This window comes from Talpa occidentalis, unplaced genomic scaffold (assembly GCF_014898055.3).
Source record: "Talpa occidentalis isolate TD23 unplaced genomic scaffold, MPIMG_talOcc4v2.1 talOcc4.7, whole genome shotgun sequence".
Taxonomy (NCBI): Eukaryota; Metazoa; Chordata; class Mammalia; order Eulipotyphla; family Talpidae; genus Talpa; species Talpa occidentalis.
The window spans coordinates 136,035,636-136,060,998 of record NW_023605083.1 but is presented as its reverse complement, the minus strand read 5'-3'; the positions used below and the strand labels follow the sequence as shown (position 1 = coordinate 136,060,998).

Here is a 25,363-nt window from a genome sequence, read left to right as displayed (position 1 = left end):
AGGCTGGCAGCGCCGGGCGCCGTTGGGGTGAAGGATAAAGTTAATTTAATGGCGGGTTTACTGTGAAGACGGGCACCTCGGCGTGTGATGGACAGTCACAAAAGCACGGGCGACTGGGCCTTCCTTTTCCCCACCCAGGCCCTGCGGCCCCGCGGAGCCAGGGCGGCCGGTGCGCGGGGCCTGCGGACACGCTGGGGCGCCGGGGGCGCGTCCCCCCAGGGGCCGGCGGGCTCGCCTCCGGCCCAACCGCCCTGCCCCGGGCCCAGCGGGCCGCCCTTCCCAGCGTCGGGAGGTACCGGGGCGCGGCCTGGAGAAGTGGGGCGCAGGGCCCGGGCGGGCGGCGGCCGAGTCCGGGTTCGGAGGGGGCCGGGCCGGCCCGAAGCTCGCGCGTGCGGCCCCCGCGGGAAACCGCGGCCTCGGCCCGACTCGGCGGCCGCGCCGGCCCTGCGGGGAGCCGAGGCCTCGAGGGCGGCGGAGCCCCGGCCCCCGACCCGGCCCCGGCCCGACTCGAACCCCGGCCCCGGCCCCGGCCCCCGGTCCCGCCTCGAGCCCCGACCCCGGCCCGGCCCCGCCTCGAGCCCCGGCCCCTCCGCGAGCGGGCGCGGTTTCCCGGGGACGCGTTTCCCGACGCACGCGGGCCGCCCGGACCGCCCAGGCGAAGCACCTTCCGGCGGCGCTGGGCCCGGCGGCCCGGCAGCTGCCCGCCCCGAGCGGCACCGCGCCCGACCGCCCGCGAGCCGGGCCGGCGGGTAGGTGGGGGCCGCGGGGCCGGGCCGGGCCGCTCGCGCGTCCGTAGCCATTTCCGAAAACCCCCACCCCGCGAGCGGGCGCCGCGGCAGGTGCCGGGCGGGGCCTGCGGAGCCGCCCGCGCGCCGCCGAGGGGCGCCCTCGCGCCGGGCAGCCGGCCCCGGGCAGGCAGGGCCCCCGCGGCCCAGCGGGTCGCCTCGCAGCGACACCCCGGAGCAGCGCGGGGGGCAGGCTGGACGGAGGCCCTGCCGGGGGCCCCGCCTGGCGGGCGGCCGGGGCGCCTCTCCTGGGGCCGGGCTCCGGCCACCTGGCGGCCAGGACGAGGCCGCGGGTCGCGTCTCCCGGGGCCAGGGGCGTGAAGGCCGGGCGGGGCCTGCCCAGGGCCCCCTGCCGGGCCCAGCTGGGGCGCTGGGCTCTTGACCCGCACCGCCTGCAGCCAGGGGGCACGCCCCGGAGTGCCCCTGCAGGGGGCTCCCGCTGAGCCCGACCTCTCCCCTAGGGCGCAGACCATGCCCAAGCTGCAGGGCTTCGAGTTCTGGAGCCGCACCCTGGGGGGGGCCCGCCACGTGGTGGCCCCTATGGTGGACCAGAGCGAGCTGGCCTGGAGGCTGCTGAGCCGGCGCCACGGGGCCCAGCTCTGCTACACGCCCATGCTGCACGCCCAGGTCTTCGTCCGCGACGCCAACTACCGGAAGGAGAACCTGTACTGTGCCGTGTGCCCCGAGGACCGGCCCCTCATCGTGCAGGTGGGTGGCCCAGAAGGTCCAGCCACTGCCCACAGCGGCAGGGACCTGAGGGGAGGGCCTGGCGAGCGTGGGGACCTGCCCCGCGCTGCCCAGAAGCGGTCTACCCACCGGCCTAGGAGCTGGGCCCCCCCCTAGGGCCAGGCGTCACCCACAGACCCCGGGCTCTGCTCCCATCAACGGGGACCCCTGGTGCTGTGGGGACACGTCCACCCTCTCCCAGAGAGGACGCCTGTGGCCACCCCCCACCAGGTCACCCGAGGGGCCAGACCGCCTGCCTCGGGCCCCGTGACACCCGTGTCCTTCCAGTTCTGTGCCAACGACCCCGAGGTGTTCGTCCAGGCAGCTCTCCTGGCCCAGGACTACTGTGACGCCATCGACCTGAACCTGGGGTGCCCGCAGATGATTGCCAAGAGAGGTGAGGGCCACGCCGGCACTTGGGCTCAGGTCCCTGCACAGTGCCAAGGCAGGCTGGTCCTGGGGACTGTCCTCAGCTCCTCCCCTCGCGGGCCCTAGCACAGCTTTTGCAGGGGTGGGGCCAGTTTCCGCTCTGCGTCCAGGGTGCAGGGGGGCTGGCGGTGCGTCCCCACCCAGCCCGGTGTCTGCCCTGGCTGGGGACGCTCTCCCGGCTGCTGGCGAGTGGGGGCGGCTGCAGAGGCGGCGCTTGTCCCCACAGGTCACTACGGCGCCTTCCTGCAGGAGGAGTGGGACCTGCTCCAGCGGATGAGTGAGTCGGCCGTGGGAGGTCACGCGTCGCCCACACCCTCAGAGCCAGACCGGGGTTGAGGGGGTGGACTGAGGCTCCGTCCTGCCGCAGGGCCCTGGGTGTGCGCCGTGGGCCCCACAGCCTGGGGTGAGCGCTGGGTTTTCTCCCCCAGTCCTGCTGGCCCACGAGAAACTCTCTGTCCCTGTCACGTGCAAAATCCGCGTCTTCCCAGAGATCGACAAGACGGTGCGCTACGCCCGGATGCTGGAGCAGGCCGGCTGCCAGGTGAGGCCGGCCGCCCTGCCCACCGCGGCGGGCCTGTGCCAATGGGGCGGTCCTGCCCGGGGAGCCCCTCGGGACTTTCCTTCACGGCGAGTGGGGCTCACCAGTGCGCGGGCCGGCCTGACTTGTGCGGGAGGAGACCCCGGGGCGGGCCAGGCTGTGGGTGGGCCGGGGGCGCGGCTGAGCAGCCCCCCTGCCCCAGCTGCTGACCGTGCACGGGCGCACCAAGGAGCAGAAGGGGCCTTTGTCGGGCGCTGCATCCTGGGAGCACATCAAGGCTGTGCGGTGAGTGCTCAGCTGCGGGGCGGGCCCAGGCTGGGGTGGGGTGGGGTGGGGCTCCCCTCTGAGCGCCCACCCCCGCCCGCCCGCCCAGGAAGGCGGTGACCATCCCCGTGTTCGCCAACGGGAACATCCGGAGCCTGCATGACGTGGAGCGCTGCCTCCGGGACACGGGGGTGCAGGGGGTCATGAGCGCAGGTGAGCCCCGCCCCGCCCGCCCCTCGCGTGGCCAGTCACAGGCCAGTGGCCAGCCGGCCCCTGGCGTGTGACATGGCGGGGGTGCACCCCAGGGCCTGGGGCACGCCCGCCGCAGCCTCGAGCCCCATCTCTCCCAGAGGGCAACCTGCACAACCCCGCGCTGTTTGAGGGCCGCAGCCCGGCCGTGTGGGAGCTGGCCGAGGAGTACCTGGACCTCGTGCGGCAGCACCCCTGCCCCCTGTCCTACGTCCGGGCCCACCTCTTCAAGCTGTGGCACCACACGTGAGTTGCCCGCACGGCAACCATGAGGGGAGCCCCGCTTGGGACGTGGGGGGTGTGATGCGGGCCCCCCGGAAACAGCGGCCAGAGCACGCCCGCGAGGTCGCCTGGGAGGGAGGGGCACACAGCGAGGCCGGGGAGCCGGGGGCCCTGTAGCGCAGGCGGGCAGGCGTGATGAGCCCTGGTCTCAGGCTGCAGGTGCACCAGCAGCTCCGGGAGGAGCTGGCCAAGGCCAAGACCCTGGAGGGTGTCGCCACAGTGAGTCAGGAGCTGAAGCTGCGGAGCCAGGCAGGTGCTGGGCTGCGGGCCGGGTGGCCAGCGAGCATGGGCTCGTGACCAAGGGAGCTCTGGGCTGGTTGCAGGAGGACATGTCCAGGCAGAAGGAGGGAGAGGGACCTTCGGGCGGCCTGCCTTTCTTCCACTGGATCTGCCAGCCCTACTTCCGGCCAGGGTGAGCCCAGCACCAGCTCTGGGGGGGGGAGGGCGTGGGGCCCCCCACTGGTCCCTCTGGGCTCTGCTGGTCGGTCAGCACTCAGGGCTACCATTGCTTCCCAGCAAGATGCTTCCTAAGCCCACCCATCCCGGTGGGCTGGGCCCTGGCGTCCTGCAGGTCTTCGGGGGCCAGTGGCTGAGGCCCTAGGGGCGGCACCCCAAGACCCGGGTGTGGGAGGCGTGGCTCATTGCATCCTGTACCCCAGTTTCTGCTCAGCCATCCAGCCCTAACCCGGGAGCACGGCGAGTGGGGGTCTGTCCTGGGCTTTGCCACTGCCTTTCCCACTCAGACCCAAGGAGGGGAGCCAGGAGAGTGGAGGGGCCCGAAGCAAGCGGGCCCTGGAGGAGGAGGAAGGTGGCTCAGAGGGCTTGTCCAGGAACAAGCAGAAGAAGCAGCTGAGGAACCCGCGCAAGACCTTCGACCCCTCGCTGAGACGTGAGGGCCTGGGGGGCGGGGGCAGGGGCAGCCTTGGGCCCTCCCCACCTGCATCCTGCTGCAAGCTCACGGGGCTCCATGGCCGCCGGAGGCAGGGAGCTGGTGTGCCAGCCACGCAGCAGGGGCGCTGTGGTCGTGGCTGGTCCTGGGCCAGCCCCCAGACCCGGCTGCTCTGGCCGTGGGGACACCGGCAGGAGGGCCCTCACCCAGGTGAGGCTGCTCCTGAGGGCCCCTGTGGCCCTGGCTGCGGGGGAGAGCGAGGACACCCAGGGGCGGGCATAGGCGGGCATGTGGGGCTCGCCTTGCCCGCCGGCACCGACTCTGGTTCTTTTCCCAGCGAAATACGCCAAGTGCGACCAGTGTGGGAACCCGAAGGTGAGGCGGAGCCCTGGGTGGGCCGGGGAGGGGCGGGGCGGCCCCGCCCCAGCTCACCTCCGCCACGGCGCCCCGCCATCCCCCCCCTCCCCCAGGGCAGCAGATGCGTGTTTGACCTGTGCCGCGGCTGCTGCAAGAAGCGGGCCTTCCGGGAGACGGCGGACTGCCCAGGTGGGCGCGGAGCTGAGGCCGGCCCATGCCAGCACCCCCCACCTCGCCCCCGCCCCCCATCTAAGCCCCCTTCCTCTCTCGCCCTCCGCCAGGTCACGGGTTGCTTTTTAAGACCAAACTGGAGAAGTCTCTGGCCTGCAAGGGGGCCCAGCCCAGGCTGCAGGAGCCTCAGCAGGCGGCCTCCCCGAGGTCCTGGCCAGCGCCCTGGCCTGAAGGGCCAGCCGGGGCTCCGCTGCCCCCCTCACCGCCCCCAGGAATGCCAGGGAGGCCGGACGCTTGGGGGGCACCATGCCTTCCGCTCAGGGAACCTCCCGCTACTTAACACGGAGGACGAGCCAGCGGCCCCCACCCCGGCCGGACCTGCCGTCCCTGCCGCGCGCCCGCAGCCAACAATAAACCGTTTCCGAGCCACACGTGCAGCGCCGGTGGTGCCAGGGGGCGGGCGTGGGGCCGGCGCGCGGGCCAGGCGGAGGGCCATCCGCCTCGATCTGCATTTTAGCCACGGAACCTCCCAAAGAAGGGCAGGACACCAGCCCCACTCGCTGCCTAAATGTGGGGGGCCGGGGGGAACAGGGTTTGGGCCGAGGGGCTGCCTCAGAACCTGACCCCAGGGGGAGTCCCCAGGACCCTTGCGGGCAAGAACAGTGCAAAGGCGTGTTCTCAGGCTGCCCTTTAATGGACGAGACTCAGCGGCCCCCTCAGCAGGTGGACGGGGCGGGTGGTGGTGCCGCTGGGGCCGGGGCGCTGCAGGCGAGCTCTGTCTGCAACGCCTGGACCCAGGACCCCCGCACGGGAGGCTGCAGGTTGGAGGGGCACGACAAGCGGGGCCCGGGGTCTGCTCTCCAGCGGCCGGGCCTTGGCAAGTGGGCCGCGGACGGCCCCTCCAGGAGAGCCGCGCAGGCGGGCAGAGGCCAGGGTCCGGGGCGGGGCGAGGGGGAGACGTCCTGCAGCCCGGCTGCCGCGGCGGCCTCACATGTTGGTGCTCATCCGGGACTGGCTGTTGGCCGGGGTCAGCTCCCCCTGGCTTCCTTCCCGGGGCGGGGACTGTGCGGAGACACGGCCGCTCAGCCTGGGCGGTGGGGCCGCCCCAGCCCGGCCGCCCAGCCCTCACCTTGACGTGGATCTGGTTCCGCAGCACGGCCGCCCGCAGGATCATGGCTTTGGCACGGCGCTGGAACTCCTTGCCCATCAGCAGGGACTTCTCGAAGGTGGTGCTGCGCTGGTCCACGTCCCGGGCATACAGGATCTGGGGGGACGAGGGCTCAGCACCAGCCCCACCCTGCTCCCCGGCCCTGCCCTGCCCTGCCCGCCCGCCACCTTGCTGTGGGAGTCGATGCGGGCGTTGATGAGCCCCTCCAGGATGAGCTGCGTCAGCTCGTCTTCCAGCGCCGCCACCGTGGTGTTGAAGGCCGTGGCCATCTTGCGCATGTCCGCCGACACGTAGGGGCTGAAATACTGGGGCAGAGGGAGCGTTGGCTGCCCCGCGGCCGACCCAGCCGCAGGCCCTGCGTGCTCCGCCCCCCGCACTTACCTGGATGAGGGCCCGGTTCCGGATCTGCGTGTACAGGGTCCTGACGTGGGGGGCCAGGTACATGTCCAAGAGCAGGTTGTCCTGCGAGCAGAGCTGTCAGGGCCGCCCACACGGGCCCCCCAGGCTCCTCCCCGCCACAGGCCGGGGCCTCACCTTCATCTCGTCCAGCATCTTCAGGCACGAGGCGTACTTGGACTCGTAGAACTTGAAGATGATGTCACGCACCTGCGGCTCCAGCTCCAGGAACAGCTTGAAGGAGCTGCAGACACAGGGGCCTCAGAGCTGCCCGGTGCAGGCCAGGCCCGGGGGCTGTGGCCGCCCTGCACCCACCTGCTGGCGATGACGTTGCGCTGCAGCTCCTGCCGGTCGAAGGTGGCCAAGGCACACAGGCCCCCGTAGATGGCCACGTTGCTGGGGGAGAGCAGCTGGGGGCCGGAGAGGTGGGGCCCGGGGCTGGGGTCAAGAGCTAGAGCTGGGGCGGCCCCAGCCCTCACCCCTCAGAGGAGGCCAGGCCCCGTGGGAGACCGCGGCCCAGAGCCCTCACCTCGGGGAAGTCGCAGTGATCGAAGGAGGCCAGCAGGAAGCACTTGGCAGCCTGCTTGTACTTGCGCGCCGCCAGCTCGGCCAGACCTGGGTGGGGGAAGAGCTCTAGCTCCCGAGGGGGCTGCCGGAGCCCCCAGCACCGCAGACAAGTCCTGGCAGTGGGGAGGCTGCTGCCCAAGCACCGCTGCTTCCCAGGATATGCAGCCTGGCTCCGCAGGGCGGGGGGCAGGGTCCCCGCTGCGACCCGCCCCCCGGGGTGAAGACCCGACAGGACAAGCCCTCAGGGGGGGGGGGGGAGGTGGGGGGGGAGGGGGTCAGGGTCAGCTGTGTCCTGCTCAGGGCCAAGAGCCCTCACCTGCGGCACACTTGAGCTTGGTGAGGATGGCCTGGGTCTGGCTGTCCCGCTCCCCTCGCTGCTGCAGGGGAAGGGGGCACCGTGAGCAGAGCAGACGCCACCCCCCTCACGGGGCGGCCCCGGCCCTGGCCCGAGTGGATGACGAGGCTGGTCGAGGGCCGGGTGGCAGTACCTCGGCGATTTCTGGGGTGGACTCGGCCTTGCTGACGTAGCTGAGCACGTGAGACCAGTTCTGCAAGTAGACGCTGACCTGCGGGGGCGGGCCCACTCAGCGGGGTGCCCCACCGCAGGGTGACAGCCCCCCACCGCTGTGCGCAGCGCCCACCTTGATGACGTTGAGGCACATGTTGATGACGTGCTTGGCGCTGGTGCAGTAGTCCCGGGCCCGGGAGTAACACTTGAGGGCGTTGCTGAGGTCCCCGCAGTCGAGGTAGTGGTCACCGAGGTCGTCGTGGCCGCGCCTGTGGGCCCGGCGGTGAGTGGAGAGTGGAGGGCGGGGGGGAGGGGAGGAGGGGACCACCGAGACCAGCACCTGATGCTCTCCTTGATGGAGTTGCCCTTGTAGTTCTTCAGGTCTGTGTCCAGCTTCTCCAGCTTCAGCAGGGCCTTCTTGCGCGTGGCCTCTACCCAGGCCGTGTCCAGGGGTGGGGGCTCCACACCGCTCTCGGGGATGGCGTCAGGGGCGCTCTGCAGCTCCCTGGGGAGGCCTGGCTGTCAGGGGCTGGTGGGCAAGTCAGGGGGCCTGCCTGCCCCTGCCCTGCCAGGAGGGCACCCCACTGGCTCTGGATGCTGGCCAGTCCCCATCCAGGAGCCCCCAGGATAGACCTGCAGGCGCCCTCCCCAGGCCTCCCAGCCCTCCCTGGCCGAGGCCCCGGCCCCACCTGGTGGCCTCTGAGAGCTTCCGATGGATCTCCTCGTACATGTCCACGTTGAATGTCCTCTGCACGAAGGACAGGGCCATCTTCAGGGCCTCCACCCGCAGCGGGGGGCAGTGGTCAGCAATGAACTGCAGGCGCTCGATGCGCATCAGGCCGCTGTAGCTGGCTGCGTACTGCTCCAGGTCCTGTGGGGACACGGGTGAGGGGCTGCTCCAGGTCCTGGGGGACACGGATGAGGGGCCACCCCAGGCCCTGCCCACCATGGACCTGAGAGCTGGGAAAGGCCGTCCGGTGGGGTCACCAGGGACCCCTGGAGGAGAGCTCTGCGGGTCTCACTGGCCTGCGCGGCGCCCGGGGAGGGGGGTGCTGGGTAACACGCCCGCGGAGGCGGCTGGAACCCCTAAGTCCGAGGTCAGGTGGGCTCCGACCGCACCCGGAGGGCCCCTCGCGGCTCCGTACCAGGGTGGGGTTCTCCACCACGTAGTTGACATCGGGGGCGTTCTGCGGGTCCTCCTGGGGGTCCACGTCGATCTGCATGGGCTCCACGGCCCCCTGCAACACGGCGGGACCTTGGCACCGCGGCGGCCGGCACGGCGCCCCCGCCTGGGCCCCGCTCCGGCCCGGCCCTCCCGGCCGCGGCGGCCGCCCGGGGACGGGCGCCCGCGGGCGCGGGGGCGGGCGGGACGGGCGGGGGGCGGCGGGGCGGGCGGGGCGGCCCCCGGGGCGGGCGGGGGGCGGCGGGGCGGGCGGGGCGGGCGGGACGGGCGGGGGGCGGCGGGGCGGCCCCCGGGGCGGGCGGCGGGGCGGGCGGGGCGGGCGCGCTGGGGGCCGCCCTCCCCCGGGGTCCGCTCCGCGCGCGGCCCGAGGCGCGGCCGGCGGCGGGGGCGGGCCGGCGGCGGGGGCGGGCCGGGCCGGGCCGGGCCGGGCCGGGCGCGGTACCTGCAGGCTGAACACCTGGACCGGCAGCGGCATCTTCGCTCCGCGTCCGCTTCCGGGGCAGGAGGCGCTTCCGGGTCGCGGCGTCTTAAAGGGGCCGCGCGCGCGGGCGGAGCCGCCGGTGCCGCGGCCGCATGAGCCGCGCGCGGGGCGCGCTGTGCCGGGGCTGCCTCGCCGCGGCCGCCGCCCTGGCCGCGCTGCTGCTGCTGCCGCTGCCGCTGCCCCGCGCGCCCGCCCCGGCCCCGGCGCCCGCCCCGGCCCCGGCCCGCCGCCCCGGCCCGCCCGCCGCGCCCCGCCTGCGGCCCGACGACGTCTTCATCGCGGTCAAGACCACGCGGCGGAACCACGGGCCGCGCCTCGCGCTGCTGCTGCGCACCTGGATCTCCCGCGCCCGCCGGCAGGTGCGCCCGGCCCGCCGCGCCCCGCCCCCGCGCCCCCCGCGCCCCCGCGCCCCCCGCGCCCCCAGCCCGGCCTGCGGGACAGCCTGCCCGGGCGGGCGCGCCTCACGCCCTGTCTCCCCAGACGTTCATCTTCACCGACGGGGACGACCCCGAGCTGCGGCTGCAGGGAGGTGAGCGCGCTCCGGCCCCGCCGTCTTTCCTGGCCCCGGGCCGAGGCCTGGGAGGCCCCTGGGATGGGCCGGGTAGGGGCAGACCCGCCTCGCGCCCCTGCGGGCCTCCTCCAGGGCTCCCCTGCCAGCCCGGCCCCTCCTCCCTGTCCCCGCTGGGCCTCGGGCTGGTGCCACGTCCAGGGAAAGCCTGGGGGGGCATCCCCCCACCCAGGCTCATCTCGCAGGCCTGGGCCACCTCAGCCCGTCCCGGGGCCCTGGCAGGTGTCATGGGCCCGGACCTGAGGTCAGCAGCAGCCTGGGGGCTGAGCCGAGCTGGGACGGGGTGGGGTCCAGCCTCGGGGCCTGCAGCAGGTCAGGTGTAGGCACGCTCGCCCAGACCTGGGGGGCTGGCTGGGCCCCCACACGCCTCATCCTGTTCTCCAGGGAGCCACGTGGTCAACACCAACTGCTCGGCTGTGCGCACCCGCCAGGCGCTGTGCTGCAAGATGTCGGTGGAGTACGACAAGTTCATCGAGTCAGGGCGCAAGTGCGTGTTGGCCTGGCCAGGCCTGGACCCTGCCTCCCCCCCCGCCCCCCCCCCCCCGCAGCCCCGCGGGCGGGGCAGGGCGGGGCCTGGCTTGTAAGCTGAGACTCCCGACCCCCAGGTGGTTCTGCCACGTGGACGATGACAACTACGTGAACCCCCGGGGTTTGCTGCAGCTGCTGTCCGCCTTCTCCCCCAGCCAGGACGTGTACTTGGGGCGGCCCAGCCTGGACCACCCCATTGAGGCCACCGAGCGGGTCCAGGGAGGTGGAACCGTGAGTGGCCGCGGGGCAGGCGGCAGGGGAGAGCGGCCGGCGGGGCCTCATCTCCCACGGGTCCTGGGAGGGTGTGGGCACTGGGCAGGGGCAATGGCCGCGGGGAGCGATGAACCCCACAGGCCTAGTGCCTCTTTCCTGAGGGGCAGCTTCAGGAGGGGTGTTTCTGACCAGCATCCCCCCTCCAGGTGACCACCGTCAAGTTTTGGTTCGCGACTGGGGGTGCTGGTTTCTGCCTGAGCCGGGGCCTCGCCCTCAAGATGAGCCCTTGGGCCAGGTAAGGGCAGGGGTGCCCTGGGGTGGGGGCCTGGGGTGGGGCGAGGCCCTGACTGCTCCCGCCTGCAGCATGGGCAGCTTCATGAGCACGGCAGAGCGGGTGCGGCTGCCGGACGACTGCACCGTGGGCTACATCGTGGAGGGGCTGCTGGGCGCCCACCTGCGGCCCAGCGCGCTCTTCCACTCCCATCTGGAGAACCTGCGGCGCCTGCCGCCCGACAGCGTGCCTCAGCAGGTTCGTGCCCCAGCGGGTACACCCCACCATCACCCCGAGGCTGCTCTCACAAGGCCGCGGGGGGTGTAGTTGAGGGCCAGAGCTGCAGAGACGTGGTGGGGGCCCTAGACGTGTCTTGCAGGTCCGGAGAGGGGTCACCGGCTTTGCACGGGGGCTGCCCTGTCCGGGACGGGGCCCAGGTCCTCTGGGCAGCATGCAGACACCTGGTGGAGACCAGCCTGCTGAGGAGGAAAGGCCGTGGGTCTGCACCACTAGACCCCCGTTGGGCATCGGCCGCTCTCCTGGGGTGTCTCCCAGTGTGCAGGGCCCTTGGGCTGCTCCCCAATGAGCAGGGCCACAGGGTGGTAGCCATGGCCCCCAGATGGTGCCTCATCTGTCTTTCCCGCCCAGGTCACACTGAGCTACGGGGGTCCAGAGAACCCCCAGAACGTGGTGAACGTGGCCGGAGGCTTCAGCCTGCAGCAGGACCCCACGCGGTGAGGGGTGGGGGAGCTGCGCGGTGAGCAGGGCGGGCGAGCAGCCGCCGCCCCTCCCACAGCCCTGACCCTTGTCTCTCCCCAGGTTCAAGTCTGTCCACTGCCTGCTCTACCCCGACACGGACTGGTGTCCTGCAAGGCAGCAGGCCCACCGCGCCTCCCAAGGACCCTCAGCCCGCCCAGGGCCGGCTCTGCCATAGGTACAGGTGGGCGATGCCCCACCCACGGGGGCAAGCAGGACTGCCCCTCCGGCCGGGGCTCCCTGAGGCTGGCCCGCAGGCCCCCACGACCCCTGGGCAGGCCAGGTGAACGCGGCTCCGGGAGCGCGAGCCTGGGAGTTTCACATCACACGCAGCCGCCCAGGAGAGAGCAGGTGCCGGTCGGCCTCCCAGGCAGGCCCAGAGCCTTGCTCCCGCAGGAGAGGGCTCTCCAGGGGTGGAGGCCAGGCAGGGTTACAGCCAGGGTCCCGAGAGGGCCCTCAGCCCACCAAGGGTGACAGCTCCAGCCCCCCGCCTGCCCAATGACAAATGGGGTCACCCCCTCACCGCCACACCCAGAGGCAGCCTGGGGGCTGGTCAGTGCCTCAAGCCTGGAGGACAGCAGACCTTTGAGTTGGGGTTCCCTCTGCAGGGAGACACCCAGCCCACGCCGGCCTCCGCCCACCATGCACCACGCTGGAGGAGCAGGTGTGGGGCCTTCCCCACACCCTGCCGTTTGCTGGGAATAAAGGGGGGGCTGGCATGGGGCCTGTCCTCATTCCGCTCAGAGGGCCCACTGAGGGGGTGCCCTGTCCGGCCCTGAACTGGAAGGAGAATGCTGGGGTCCGCAGGCCCGAAGCCCGCCCGAGGAGGACCAGGGAGTAGTCCTGAGGTGGGCAGAAACCCCCACCGCCATGAGGGGTGCTGGGCGGGGCGCCGGTGAAGGGCGGTCCCCCTGTCACAAGAGGCCGCCTCCCAGCCAGGTCATCCACCCTGGAAACGGGGCCTGGGCTCACCGCACCTCTGGGCGTCTAAGCCCCCACCCCGCTCTGCTGGGGAGCCCCACCTATGCCCAGTGCCGTGCCCCCCCTGTCTGCGCCTGCGCAGGTGCGGAGCCTTCAAGGGCAGCGGCCCTGGGGAGGGCGGGCAGACCCAGGGCAGGCACCCGCGGGTCACTGGCAGGGCAGGCTCCCGAAGCCAACTGTGCGGGGCGGTGCCGGTGGGCACAGATATCCTTAGCGGGGAGGTGCTGCGGACCCGTGCCGCTCGCGGACAGCTTGGGGGTGCCTGCCCGCTGGGGCGTCTCCCCCAGAACCGACCCCCGCGGAAGCGCAGACGGGCAGGGGCTGGGCCGGGGCTCTCAACGGCAGGGAAAGAGAACCTTCCAGAATGCTGGTTTAGGCCCCTTGACCTCTCTGCAGGCTGGGGGGAGGGTGGGGGGTGTCTCCCCCCGGGAGTGCCGGCCCGGCCCACTTGCTTAGCGTCCCAGGACCGCGGTCGAGCTGGGCCCGCGCTGGGCGCGCGCCTCTGAGTGCAGCCGAGTTCGGACGGGCGCTTCCAGGCTGGGCTCTGGCTGTGCGAGCAGGTCTCAGCAAGGACTTTTGAAAGTCAACACCGATGAAACTCTGCATTGGAGCAGCCCTATGTTTGTACCGGAGTTTGAATTTATTAAAAACATTCCGGGTCTCCCTGTGGCCTGGGGTCAGTCTCAGGCTCTCTCTGCCGTAGCCTGAGTGCATCCCCGGCCAGGGAGCGACCCACACGGCGCAGCAGACCCTTCCCGTCTCCCCACTGCTCCCCTCGGCGGTGGTTTCCAGTGGATCCGCCTGTTCTGCTCCCCGCTCTGTCTCTGGGGAGTCCTCTGGCCTGCACCCCAGCTCTTGTATGCAGAAGTAAACCTTTCTTAAAAAATAAACTACGCTATTTAAAAAACACCCGGCCTCCCTACTGCACTATGAAGCTGCAGTCTCTGCAGCACGAGTTCGATCCCCGGCTGGCCAGAGAGAACAGGGCGCAGCAGACCTCTCCTGTCTCGCCCACTGCTCCCCTCAGCAGTGGATTTTGTCTGGCTGTTCTGTCTCTGGGGAGTCCTTGCATCCCCCATACCTCTGGCCTGTACCCCAGATCTTGTATGCATAAATAAGTACCTTAAAATCTTAAAAAAAAAAAAAAATAGAAAATTGAAAGAACGGGGTGGAGAACTGGAGACCGAAATCCAGCACGTAGCCCTAGTCAGCACCCCCAAAAAATACAATGCCCAGAGGTGAGCCACACAGCAAGGGCAAAGCCTCCCCGTGGGAGCGAGACAGTCACCTTGGCACCCTGCCCGGCCCCGCTGCCACCTGACCCAGCCCCGGTGCCCTCTGCTGCTGACATGATATGCCCACCCCAGGGCACCCGAAAGCGTGGAGCCGTGCAGATGGGGGACTACCTTCCTCCCAGCTACGTGGGTCATCGGGAAGCAAGAGTCACGCAGCGGCACTCACACACGGGCCCCTGCTGGGCACCCACCCGGCGCAGCCTGGAAGGTCTGGCAGGGCAGGGTGTGGAGTGAAGATGGGGGCAAGAGGAGGAGGAGCAGCAGGGAGGGGTGAAGGGCCGGCTGGGGGGCAGTCTCTGCCCAGGGCATCCCAGGCGGCAGCCTTCCGCCCCCACACAACCTCATCTGGGGACCTGGCCTGGGTCGCAACTATCACTTAGTTCCCAGATCTGTGCTGGGGGCCCGCGAGCCACCCCAGGTCTAGACCCCCAGAGCCACAGGGGGTACCCTCCCCAAAGTGCTCTGCGGGCGCTCTGCACACTGGCCTGGACACCCTTGTTCGGGGCAGGTAAGCGGTGCTCCTGGGCTCATGTAGGGAGCTTCTGCACACAAGGGCCCAGGGTGCTCTGCTCCTCCCCTCGCTTGAAAGAGGAGCAGAAACCTCAAGGTGCTTTGTGGGGTCACCCCAAGAGATGTGTGCACCCCGTCCTCCAGCAGGTGGCCACAGGATGCTGTGGTTCCTCCTTCCCCACCCCTCCCACCCCCCGCCTCCCTGCTCCCCCTGTGCCCTACCTCCGCAGCACCCTGTGGTCAGGTGTCAGGGAGGGGTTCCAGCCTGAGAAACGGCCCTAGGCCAAGTCCTCACGCGCCGCCGCCCGCCCGTCCCACAGCAGCAGCGCCCAGGCCGCTCTCCCAGGCCACGCAGTGGACGCTGGCTGGCATCAGGTTGGGGTGAGCCTCCCGTGCCCTCTCTACGGCCTGTTCCTCTGTTGCCCGCCCTGCCTTTCTGGGTCGTCAGATAGGGTTCGTCCGGTGCTCTGTTTCCTTGGCGGGTTGCACAGCTCGGCGTAGAAACATTATTCCAGTCTGGGGCTCACGCTACTCGTCACTAGTAATTTATCAAAACTCGTTCAGGTCGACAGGGAGCCTCCAGGCCCAGCTCTGGCCCTGGCGCTGCCGCCTCCCCCGCGGGGGACCTGGCAAGGCCCCCGCACCCAGCCTCTCAGCTCTTCTCACGCAGTCTTGCACATACACCAGAAGCTCCCCCTGCTATTTGCTTTAAATGGTCAGCCATTTTAAAGGAGTTTTTTAAGACTTTTTTATTTATGCACACAAGAGCTGGGGTACAGGCCAGAGGTGCGGGGAGTGAGAGGACTCCCCAGAGACAAGATTGGGGAGCAGAACAGGTGGATCCACTGAAACCCACCGCTGAGGGGAGCACGAACCTGGCCAGGAGCCGCCTGGAGACGGGGCGCGGCAGCCTCTGGGGCGGTGACTGCAGTCACGGAGCTGACCTCGTGTGCCCTGCCCCCTAACCTGGCCCAGACCCAAGCCCAGGAGCACCAGCCAGGCACGTGTGTGCCCGCTGCCTCCGCGAGCAGGGCCGCGGCTCCCTGCAGCAACCCGCCACCCACGGGCGCCTGGCACCTCGCCCATGTCCCTCTTGGCGCTGGCTGCGCCAGTAATTCCCATGTCCACTGCCTCCCCGGCCTCCCAGGGCCCGTCCCCTGAGAAACTGCCCAGCCTGGGGGTGGCCTGCAGGCCCCTTCTCGGGACACCCTGCACCTGGGCGGGCCGGAACTCAGCCAGGACCTCAGCCAGGAGCCCACTCGCCCGGCCCTGGCGCCTCCGGCAGGTCGGCCCCGCCCCCTACTCAAGTGTCCCTTTGGGCCCAGCCGGTTCAAGTTCAGGCCAGTTCTCAAGGGTTCTTTCCACACCCTGAGAAACAGGAAAAGCAAACATGAAACCCCCCTCAGGGCCCCAAAGGAAGGAATCTGAGAAGTCTCCCAGGCCAACCTGCCTTTCCTCGGGAGGCTGCTGGGCTGTGGGAGGCCCCACCACGCTCTCGTCCACGCGTACAGCGAAGGCCAGGCACCACCTCTGCCACCAACACTCCAGGGTCTCCTGGAAGCCCCCCACCCTTGTCCTCCTAATACCCAATATTAAAGGCTTCAGGCACGCACACTTTAAACTAAACCATTAGGGGCCTCCCTGGGGGCCCTAGTCTCAGGCTGTCCCCATAGCCGTGGCCTGAGTCCATCCCCGGCCAGAGAGTGACCCCCAGGGCGCAGCAGACCCCCCCTGTCTCCCCGCTGCTCCCCTCGGCAGTGGTTTCTAGAGATTCCACCTGTTCTGCTTCCCCCCACTCTGTCTCTGGGGAGTCCTCTTGAGACACAGGGCAAGCTAGGGTTATTAGGCAGTTTCAGGGACAGTGCAGGAGGGGACCTCTGAAGAATTTAGGGAGGCTTCAGAGATAAGGACAACCAAGGGAATGTAACCCATTCCACTGGGAAAAACAAACATGCCAGGACCAAGGACAACGTTGTTAACGCTGGGCCTGGTTTCCTTCAGGTGGTTAAGGGAGGCGGAGATTGGAGACATGGAGCGTGGTTTCATTTATGGTCCCCTTAGAAGGGCAGCTGTTTAGCTTCAATGCAGGGAGGCCCGTCCAGAGGACTGGGCCATAAAGATAAAGACGCAACAAACGGGGAAAGAGAAAGCTGCTAGAGAAGGAACGTGAAGATCCCCGCTCAGTAGCTAATAAGTGAGACAGCCGAGACCTGACCCATCACAGAGAGACGGGTGGAGCTGTAGGATAATGGGGGGAAAAGGTCTATGTTCCCTGGGACACGACTCCACTTTGGCTTCCTCGCCCCTCCCAGGCCTGCTCCCCTGGCCCGGGAGTCCCGCTTTATTTCTGCTCTTTTTCTCCTCAATAAACTTTTTCTCTCTCTAAACAAACCTGCCTCTTCTCGCTTGCTGGCCTGAGCGTCTGCGAAGTTCCTGCCGCGGCTTCGTGGGGGTCTCGTGGCCGGGGCTCAGCGCTGCCCTGCAGCCTGGGATCCGTTCCTGGCTGGGAGACTAGGCCTGACAATTCCGGTATCACTGTCACCCCCGCACCTATGGCCTGCACCCCAGTCCCTGTGTGCATAAATAAATAAAAAAAATCTTTGGGGCCTCCCCGGTGGCGCAGCGGTTGAGCGCTGGGTTGCGAAGCTGCCCGCAGCCTCTGAGGCGCCGGTTCGATCCCCGGCTGCTCCCCGGCCACCGGATGAGGGTCCCACATGGTGCGCAGACCTCTCCTGCCGCCCGCTGCTCCCCTCAGCAGTGTCCTTCGGTCCTTCTGCCTGCTCTGCTCCCCGCTCTGGCTCTGGTGAATTCTCTCACCCTCCCGCGCTTCTGACTGTACCCAGTGCATGTATAAACAAAAAAAAAAAACAAACGAATAAATAAATAAAAACACATGCCTCTTTAAAAAAAAAAATAAAATAAAAAATAAATAAATAAATAAATAAAATCTTTAAAAAATAAATAAAATAAACTATTAAATTTGTACTAGTTCTTGTTTACTAAAATTTTAGATCATGATCAAAATTTGGGCTCTTCTATAGGTGCCATTTATAGTTAATCCTCTGCAGGTAAAAGACAAGGACTGACACAGAGATCTCTCGATTTTCATTTAAAATTTTGGCTATGTGCTAATTTTAAGAAGTAGTTATTTTGGGGCCTCCCCGGTGGCGCAGCGGCGCCGGTTCCATCCCAGCCGAGGGTCCCGCATGGCGTGCAGACCCCTCCTGCCGCCCGCTGCTCCCCTCAGCAGTGTACCTCGGTCCTTCTGCCTGCTCTGCTCCCCGCTCTGGCTCTGGTGGATTCTCTCACCCTCCCGCGCTTCTGACTGTACCCAGTGCTTGTATGTATAAATCAATCAATCAATAAATCTTTTAAAAAAAAAAAAAGTAGTTATTTTATTTTATTTAAGAATTTATTTATTTACACATACAGGTGAAACCATCCAATATTTTTCTTCCCTCCAATCATGAAACATGTTTCTGTGAGTGGCTCAAAATCTGCTGGGGGCCACAGCCCCGCTTTTAGGCCCAGGCTGCACCCACGGGGTGGGGGTGGGGGGCTGGAGCTGCTGAGTCACGGCCTGGCCTCTGGGCTCAGACACCTCCTCAGTGGCGGCTGAAGAGCTGAATTCCACACATTCCATGAGCGGGGATGGGAGAGGGGCGTTGTCTCTGTCTCTGCAAGGGACTTCCTACTCTGCCCAAGCTTTTCTTTCTTTCTTTATTTTAAAGATTTATTTATTCATGCATCCAAGAACTGGGGTGCAGGCCAGAGGTGCGGGGGTGAGAGGACTCCCCAGAGACAGAGCGGGGAGCAGAACAGGGGGATCCACTGAGACACCCGGCCGAGGGGAGCAGCGGGGAGACAGGAGGGGTCTGCTGCGCCCTGGGGGTAGCTCCCTGGCCGGGAGAGCTGCAGAGGCTGCCACAGCTTCACAGGGCTGTGCTCAACCCCCTGCGCCCCCAGGGAGGCCTGTCCAAGGTTTGACATTTAAGATTCCTTCTTGAGGAGCCGGGACAGCTTGCTTGCTGGTAAGAACTGAGTGAGCTCCCAACGGGACCCCCATGGGACCCCCCCTCCATGGGACCCCTCGCGGAAGAGCTCCAGGTTGCCCTTCCTCACCGCCGGGCGTGACAGGGCTGCCCGTGCTTCTGAGAGAAAGGAGAGGCAGGACCCAGGCCCCTTCTTGCCGCCTCGTCACAGGCGCGGGGCCTGTGACGCCTCCGGCCGGGCTTCAGAGGACTCGGATTCCCGTCTCTGGGCTTGGAAAGTGGGGCGCAGGGTCCCTGCTCGGCCGCCCTTCCTGGGTGACCTGCTTTCTGCCCTGGGTGGGTTTGAAAGGCACCTCGGAGCGCTGGGCTCCTGGGAAGGACTGACCTGGAGGTTCTGACCGGGTCCCGGGACACAGAACCCCGGGGACAAAATGGCAGCCGGGCAGGCCCTCGGGTGAGCAGCCGCAGGTGACCGCCCCGCGCTCACGTCCAGGGGCGCCCTGGAGGGACACGGGAGGGGCCCGGGAGGGGCCGGGAGGGCCCCGGGGCTCGGACTCGGAGGGGGAGGCGTCTGCCGGGTGGTGCCAGGCCCCCCGCCCGAGACGCCCGCGGTTCGGCCTCCGTCCTCCTTGGAAGCCCATGGCTGGGCCGGGGCGCGCACCCCGCAAGGGGCCCCGGCGGCCGAGGAAGGGAAGCCGCCAGGGCTGGGCGCTCACAGGGCCGAGGGCCGAGGTGGGCCTGCGGGAGGGGCGGAGAGCGGGCCGGACGGTGGGGGAATGATGGGGCCCCTGAGGGAGAAATCAAACATCGCACAAAGATGGAAGAAGATCTAGAATTGCTGCACGTCCCCCTGCAGGGACCTGCGGGGCTAATGGCTGTTGCCACGGTCCCTGAGGTCCGGCGTGGGCCAGGAACCCTGCGCGCAGGGGGAGAACAGCAAACTCCCCGAGAGGAGAGAAGCCGGATGCCTGCCAAGAGATGACGACCGCCGGGAGCCGCCGCAGAGATGGTTAAAAGACATGCTGACCACCTGGAACCTCATCTCGCTTTCTCAAGGCCCGCAGACCTTACTCTGCTACCACCGTCTCTCTAAAATCTTTCCTTTTCCCGGTCTAAAAAGGTCATTGATTGCTGATTAAAAAACACATGTAATCTAATAACTAGGCTAATGCAAATGAAACGTTACTAAACTCTGTGAATTGTTGGTTTAATAATCTTTCTATTATGTGCTTGACTTTATTTTTTATTTATTTATTTTTTTAAAGTTAAGTAGATTTCTTTTTTTTTTAAGATTTATTTATTTATTTTTACAGGCACTGGGCACAGTCAGAAGCGCGGGAGGGTGAGAGAATCCACCAGAGCCAGAGCGGGGAGCAGAGCAGGCAGAAGGACCGAAGCACACTGCTGAGGGGAGCAGCGGGCGGCAGGAGAGGTCTGCGCGCCATGCGGGACCCTCCTCCGGTGGCCGGGGAGCAGCCGGGGATCGAACCGGCGTCACAGAGGCTGCGGGCAGCTTCGCAACCCAGCGCTCAACCGCTGCGCCACCGGGGAGGCCCTGTTTGTCATTTCTTTAACCGAATCCCTGACCACCCTGCACAGTCTCTCAACCCCGAGACGGCCTCATTGTCCACTGCTGTGCTGGTCTGCGGCATAGAATAATTAATTAATCAATTTTTTTAAAAAGTAGGTCTCCCCGGGGGCACGAGGCAGCCTCTGTGGACGAGTCCATCGCGGCCAGGGAGTGACCCCCAGGGCAGCAGCCCTCCCGTCTCCCCGCTGCTCCCCTCAGCCGTGGAATTCAGTGGCTCCGCCTGCTGTGCTCCCCACTCTGTCTCTGGGGAGTCCTCTCACTGCCGCGGACCAGCACAGCAGTAGACGATGAGGCCACCTCCGGGTTGAGAGAAGCGTGCAGGGTGGTCAGGGCGTCGGTGAAAGAAATGACACACAGACACACTTCAAGAGTGAAAATCTGAGTGTAATTTTCTTTGAGTTTGTGACCAGTATATGTATGTTTTCCAAAAGCACAGGGACAATGAATATCAATGAAATCAGCTTGTTCATGGGCTCAGCCTATCACCATCAGGGAGGTGATCTACATAACAAGCAATGACTTTTATAGAAGAAAGAAGGAAGTTTAGAAAGACAAATAAGGGATTAAAGTTTGTAGTTATGTTATAGGACAGGGAGAGGGGCAGCCCAAACCCCGCAAACCTGCCTATTCTAAATGGGTTCTGCCATCCGCCGCATCCACACAAAACATAGGAGACTTTAATGGGAAGGAACTTTAATAAAACTAGGAAACAATACAGGTAAGGCAAAGAGTCTAGTTTCTCAATGAAGCATCCAGAGTGACCCGTCCCCTCGTGGGTAAAAGTCCATCCATATGGGATCGGCCCAGAGCAAGGCCCCAAAGCCTGCCCCAAGTCTAAAGCATCTTCCAGTGGGGACCCACAGAAAAGGTTCAAAACCACCAGACAAGCCCGGAAGGAAAAGAGCAAAATCAACACCAAGATAAAAGCTGCCATGGTCCCCTCCCCACGGGTCTCCCCCACATCTGTGTCACCCCGTCCACGACCAAAAGACAAGCGCAGTTTCTTCACGTGTCTCTAGGCTCCATGCGCCTCCTCCAGGTCTCCTGGCTCCATCCTGCTTCCTTCCTCAGTCTCTTCTGCAGCTTCTCCTCTTCCTGCTCAGCTCCACCCTCCCTTGGGTGGGGCAGGGAACCTCCCCCTTTCCTGGGGACCACCCTGTTACAATATAACTAACAGCAATTTTAGCTGGCTTTGTTGAAATACTCCATATAGGATCAGAGCGAACCATTGGCATCCAGTCGACGTAGGCTTTAGGTACAAAGTTGGTCTCATCAGACTCCACCTGGGCTTTCCTCTTCTCGAGGGTACCAGGGCATTTTCTTTGTCCGGGTTGTCCAGTCCTGCCAATGGAGGCAAACTGGCTTGGGCTTTGTGAAGATCTGTGTGTCTGTGTGTAATTTGTTTGTAGTGACTTGCTAAGAGATTTTAATTTGTGGAAATTTTTTCTGTGACAGTTTTACTCAAAAGATTAGGCAGTACATTGGACCATGTGGCCAGATCAAAGATGGCGTCTGAGGCCACTTGGCGGGCTTTTGTAAAATTCAGAGGTTCTTGTTGCTAGGACTTTGGAACTTTTTTCTTTCTTTCTTTTTGTAATCTCTGCTGACTCATTAGCATTTCTAAAGGCAATAATGGTTCTTCAGGGGTATGTTGCTTTGTCTTTGGCTACTTCCTGCTCTTTGCCTGATGCATTTTGCCAGCCAATTGTGGAGTAGTGGTGTTTAAATTAGCAAATGTATGCCTGGGTGTTAAGTGCAGAGTACCCTTAAGCAGTAACTGGTAATCGCTGGTATCCTTGATGGATTCTTGGAGATAACTTGAATTTTTGCAAAGTCTGGATCAGAAAAATTAACAAGATTTTGTCTGAGTCTGAAAGGATTTGCTGCTGTGAGTTTTGTCTACACAATTTGTTTTGGGCATGTTTGCCATTTTGAATCCTGGATTTGTTCAATTGCTGGTGTAAGACAAGATTCTAAGTTTCTGCTTCCTACTGAGGAAGGTCTGTTATGGAAAGCACTCTTTAGGGTGCATCATGTAACTAACTGTGCCGGGTTTTCATACCTGTGTTGTTGTTGTCCCTCCCTAGTGTGTGGGGGGGGTGTAATCTGTGCTTAGATGTTGAATCTGCTCTTTCAGCTTCTGTCCCAGAGTGGCTAACAAAAGTAAGGAGATGACTCCTTTTAATTGAAAGTTAATTACTGATAATTTGATTTTGCTTTTTCAGGTTCTATTCCAGGAAACCCAAGGAGTGCCTGCTTGGTGGCTAACAAGAGATGACTCCTTTTGCTTAAAAGTTAACTGTTACTGTAACAGGGTGGTCCCCAGGAAAGGGGGAGGTTCCCTGCCCCACCCAAGGGAGGGTGGAGCTGAGCAGGAAGGGGAGAAGCTGAAAAAGAGACTGAGGAAGGAGCAGGATGGAGCCAGGAGACCTGGAGGAGGCGCATGGAGCCTAGAGACACGTGAAGAAACTGCGCTTGTCTTTTGGTCGTGGACGGGGTGACACAGATGTGGGGGAGACCCGTGGGGAGGGGACCATGGCAGCTTTTATCTTGATGTTGATTTTGCTCTTTTCCTTCCGGGCTTGTCCGGTTGTTTGTGACCCTTTTCTGTGGGTCCCCACTGGAAGATGCTTTAGACTTGTGGCAGGCCTTGGGGCCTTGCTCTGGGCCAATCCCATTTGGATGGACTTTTACCCACGAGGGGACGGGTCACTTTGGGTGCTTCATTTAGAAACTAGACTCTTTGCCTTTCCTGTATTGTTTCCTAGTTTTTATTAAAGTTCCTTCCCATTAAAGTCTCCTATGTTTTGTGTTGATGCGGCGGATGGCAGAGCCCATTTAGAATAGGCAGGTTTGCGGGGTTTGGGCTGCCCCTCTCCCTGTCCTATAACAGTTCTAGAAAGACGGGATAAGATTTTTAGCATTCTTGTAGTGGTTCCTGGTGGTCGTTATCTTTTGATAAGCTTCTGTCTTTTCAGGGAACTTCCGCTGTGCTTCCCCTGCTTTAGGGTGTTATGCTGTTCTCCCCCTGCGCGCTGGTTGCCCAGCCGGACATAGGGACCGTGGGGAAAGCCATTCCTAAAGGTCACTGCAGGGGGAGGTGCAGCAGGTATGTAGGGTTTTGCTGTTCTCTCCCTGCGCGCTGCCCAGCCAGACCTAGGGACGGTTAACCCTAAAGGTCACTGCAGGGGGAGGTGCAGCAGGTCCCCCTTTGTTTTTAGAACGGAGCTGGAAGGCGTACATATCTCGTTGAAGACGATGAATGGACCTGTGAAGTGAGCGGACACAGAGGGGAAGGAGTAAACAAAGGAGCAGCACGAGTAGGGAAAGAACAATAAAGGAGAGAACGAGGTGATACCTGTGAGTGGGAGTCAAAGACTGGAGAGTGGAAGCCAGAGAATGAGCAAAGGAGGAGAGTGAAGTGTGCAGATGAGACTTGCATGGCAGTATTATCATACCAAGGCATATCATGTAAATCAACAGGTAACATAACATAGGGTCTTTTGAGCAAGACCACCACAGGATATAGACGAACAAGAGAGGGGGTAATACAATTAGTAACAATGCAGCTGGAACAATGAATGGAGTAAGAAGTCCCACGCGATTGAATGCGTGTAGCTGAGGCGTTCCCCAGAAGTATAGCGAAGGGGTATCCAACTTAGGCACGCACTGGGATCTTAGCGGTGTCCTGTCCAGGTTGTTTGAATTGTACATCACTGCAGGGGGAGGTGCAGCATCTCACCCCGCACCTCTGGTCTGCACCCCAGCTCAGTATGCATAAATAAAATAATTTTTTTTTTTTTTTTGGGTGGGACCCTCGCCGGCGGCCGGGAAACGAACCGGCGCGGCAGAGGCTGCGGGCAGCCCCGCAGCCCAGCGCTCAACCGCTGCGCCCCCAGGGGAGGCCCAAATAAAATAAATCTTAAAAAAAAAAAGAACACTGCGGGGGGCCTGGCTGCCCCAGCCAGGCAAGATGCTGGCAAGCAGCTAAGAAAAAGGGCCTCACGCCGTGGGGCTGAAGATGAGTCTGCACCCTTCGAGCATCCCTTTGTTTTTTGTTCTTCGTCATAAAAAGAGGAAAACCCTCTCAGAAAATACCTTGGGCAATAAAATACCGGTATCAGAGCAGTCTAAGCACGTGGCACGGAGAACCACCTGCTTGGCAACGACACGCGGCGCGGCGCATCCGGCCTGCCCGGCAGTGGGAGGAGGTCGCCCCAGCCGGCCCGCCACGGCAGGAAGCCCGGCTGTGGCTTTTTTAGAAGTTTCTTAGGAAAGTTTTTAAGTGAAGTGAACTGTGTTGAGGAGTTTCTTGGTGGCAAACCCTGCTGGCCGACAACCCGGAGGCAGCTGGGCCCCGGCGGAGGCCGCGCCGGAGGACAGAGGCGTCTTCGGGTGCGCGGGCTTGGCCGACGGGTGCGCCCCGGCCGCGGGCTGTGCTGGGCCGGGCCCAGCTGAGGGAACGGCTGTTGGTGCAAGGCTCGGCGTCTTTGTTATTACCCTTGAAGGTCGCCGCCTCGCTGAGAGCGCGGAGCCGCCCCGCCCGGGAGGAGGAACGCGCTGACTGTTGCAGCGGCGCGGCCGCGGGATGACGTGATCGCGCTGCTCGCCCTGGTGTGGAGAGACCCTCGGAGAGAGACACCCACCCAAGACATCGCGTGTCCGCCTCGTGCCTCAGTGGCGCCGACGCCGCCCCATCCTTCAGGACCCCCTGACACCCAGATTGCCCAGGCCGGTCTTCGGCAGAGCACCCCAAGGACGTCCGGGGGGAAAGAGGTGGGTGGGTGGAGGCTGCGCCATGCGTCCTGTCCCCGGCCCAGGGCGGGGTCCCACGGGGTCCTCCAGAGTCCAGGCACCTCTGAGGTGCCTGGAACCCCCTTCCTATAGGAACCCCCTTCCTGAGGCCTGGCCAGGGGACCCGCGGCCCCATGGGGTTGAGGGGCTGCCCCGCTCCTCTCGCCCACACAGGGACACGGCTCTTGAGTCCTGCCGCCAAGACCAAGGGTACTGGGGACACCCCGGGCTCTCTCGCAGTGGACGTGATGTCAGAACCCGCTGCCCACGGCCCCAGGTGCACCCCCAGAGCAGGCACAGGTGTGCGCCCTCCACGCCCGGGCCCGGGGATGGCGGTGCGCCTGCGCGGAGCCACACCTGCGGCAGGTTGCTTTAGTGCAGGTGGGGAAGCCTCGGAGGCCAGAGGGGCCCCGGACTGAGGCCCGGCGAGGCCCAGGGGGCCGGGCAGCCTCTCACTTCCTGGACCAGCACCGGGGGCGCTAGTCCCGAGCCTGCGGGCCGGCTGCAGGCCAGCCTGTGTGCCCGCCGCGGCCCGCAGAGCCCGGCGCAGGGCAGCCCCTGCGTGCAAGGGAGCTGTCGGCCAGAGCGCCACTGCCCGGCCCCTCGGGCGAGCCCCCAAATGAGGCGGAACGTGGTTTCTCCAGGGGAAACCACAGAGGGGACCGCTCTGTCCCCATAAGAAGAAAACCCTGATGTCCCACACCCGCCCGCGCCGCCACAGCAGGGGTGTCCATCTCTCCAAGCCCAGGCCGGCGCTTCCGCGGGCACCTTTGAGTGAGGGCAGTGCCGCCTGGAGCAGGTTTCTGGGAAGGAGGAAGTAGGAGCTGCTCCTGCCACCATGGGGGGGGGCCTCCCCCCTCCGCCACACCCC

General features: G+C 65.1%; 3 protein-coding genes across 4 annotated transcripts; 2 read left to right on the top strand and 1 right to left on the bottom strand.

Annotated features, from left to right (window-relative positions):
• Positions 1 to 732: 732 nt before the first annotated feature.
• On the top strand, positions 733 to 5,124 carry DUS1L (dihydrouridine synthase 1 like). The gene is made up of 14 exons (XM_037492679.2): positions 733 to 749; positions 1,247 to 1,493; positions 1,800 to 1,908; positions 2,167 to 2,217; positions 2,369 to 2,481; positions 2,681 to 2,763; positions 2,852 to 2,955; positions 3,093 to 3,237; positions 3,426 to 3,522; positions 3,597 to 3,685; positions 4,017 to 4,162; positions 4,500 to 4,537; positions 4,633 to 4,708; positions 4,801 to 5,124. Exons 2-14 carry the CDS (start codon positions 1,257 to 1,259, stop codon positions 5,028 to 5,030), a joined length of 1,518 nt encoding a protein of 505 aa, XP_037348576.1. The 5' UTR covers positions 733 to 749; positions 1,247 to 1,256; the 3' UTR covers positions 5,031 to 5,124.
• A 211-nt stretch (positions 5,125 to 5,335) lies between these two features.
• Positions 5,336 to 9,020, bottom strand: GPS1 (G protein pathway suppressor 1). Of its 2 annotated transcripts, none has more exons than XM_037492680.2 (14): positions 8,955 to 9,020; positions 8,475 to 8,567; positions 8,019 to 8,200; positions 7,670 to 7,834; positions 7,463 to 7,598; positions 7,310 to 7,387; positions 7,138 to 7,198; positions 6,784 to 6,869; positions 6,570 to 6,664; positions 6,393 to 6,498; positions 6,240 to 6,320; positions 6,026 to 6,163; positions 5,820 to 5,954; positions 5,336 to 5,752 (listed from the first exon to the last, which is right to left on the bottom strand). In XM_037492680.2, exons 1-14 carry the CDS (start codon positions 8,985 to 8,987, stop codon positions 5,678 to 5,680), a joined length of 1,464 nt encoding a protein of 487 aa, XP_037348577.1. In that variant the 5' UTR covers positions 8,988 to 9,020; the 3' UTR covers positions 5,336 to 5,677. The 2 variants fall into 2 exon arrangements, with proteins under 2 accessions (XP_037348577.1, XP_037348578.1); XM_037492681.2 differs by having other exon boundaries at positions 7,138 to 7,195.
• A 65-nt stretch (positions 9,021 to 9,085) lies between these two features.
• Positions 9,086 to 13,790, top strand: RFNG (RFNG O-fucosylpeptide 3-beta-N-acetylglucosaminyltransferase). The gene is made up of 9 exons (XM_037492682.2): positions 9,086 to 9,352; positions 9,474 to 9,522; positions 9,946 to 10,048; positions 10,167 to 10,320; positions 10,509 to 10,597; positions 10,666 to 10,831; positions 11,222 to 11,307; positions 11,393 to 11,507; positions 11,938 to 13,790. The coding sequence occupies exons 1-8, from the start codon at positions 9,086 to 9,088 to the stop codon at positions 11,505 to 11,507; spliced, it is 1,029 nt and encodes a 342-aa protein (XP_037348579.1). The 3' UTR covers positions 11,938 to 13,790.
• Positions 13,791 to 25,363: the final 11,573 nt, after the last annotated feature.

What these genes read in the sequence shown, in the direction of transcription:
- DUS1L (XM_037492679.2), top strand. Translation starts at nt 1,257, where the DNA reads ATGCCCAAGCTGCAGGGCTTCGAGTTCTGGAGCCGCACCCTGGGGGGG. An exon ending in AGCTGAAGCTGCGGAGCCAG is followed by an intron (nt 3,523 to 3,596) that starts GCAGGTGCTGGG and finishes GGCTGGTTGCAG; the next exon opens with GAGGACATGTCCAGGCAGAA. An exon ending in GGAGACGGCGGACTGCCCAG is followed by an intron (nt 4,709 to 4,800) that starts GTGGGCGCGGAG and finishes GCCCTCCGCCAG; the next exon opens with GTCACGGGTTGCTTTTTAAG.
- GPS1 (XM_037492680.2), bottom strand. Translation starts at nt 8,987, where the DNA reads ATGCCGCTGCCGGTCCAGGTGTTCAGCCTGCAG. An exon ending in CAAGCTCAAGTGTGCCGCAG is followed by an intron (nt 6,870 to 7,137) that starts GTGAGGGCTCTT and finishes TCCCCCACCCAG; the next exon opens with GTCTGGCCGAGCTGGCGGCG. An exon ending in GGAACCAGATCCACGTCAAG is followed by an intron (nt 5,753 to 5,819) that starts GTGAGGGCTGGG and finishes GTCTCCGCACAG; the next exon opens with TCCCCGCCCCGGGAAGGAAG.
- RFNG (XM_037492682.2), top strand. Translation starts at nt 9,086, where the DNA reads ATGAGCCGCGCGCGGGGCGCGCTGTGCCGGGGCTGCCTCGCCGCGGCC. An exon ending in CGAGCTGCGGCTGCAGGGAG is followed by an intron (nt 9,523 to 9,945) that starts GTGAGCGCGCTC and finishes CCTGTTCTCCAG; the next exon opens with GGAGCCACGTGGTCAACACC. An exon ending in GGGTCCAGGGAGGTGGAACC is followed by an intron (nt 10,321 to 10,508) that starts GTGAGTGGCCGC and finishes TCCCCCCTCCAG; the next exon opens with GTGACCACCGTCAAGTTTTG.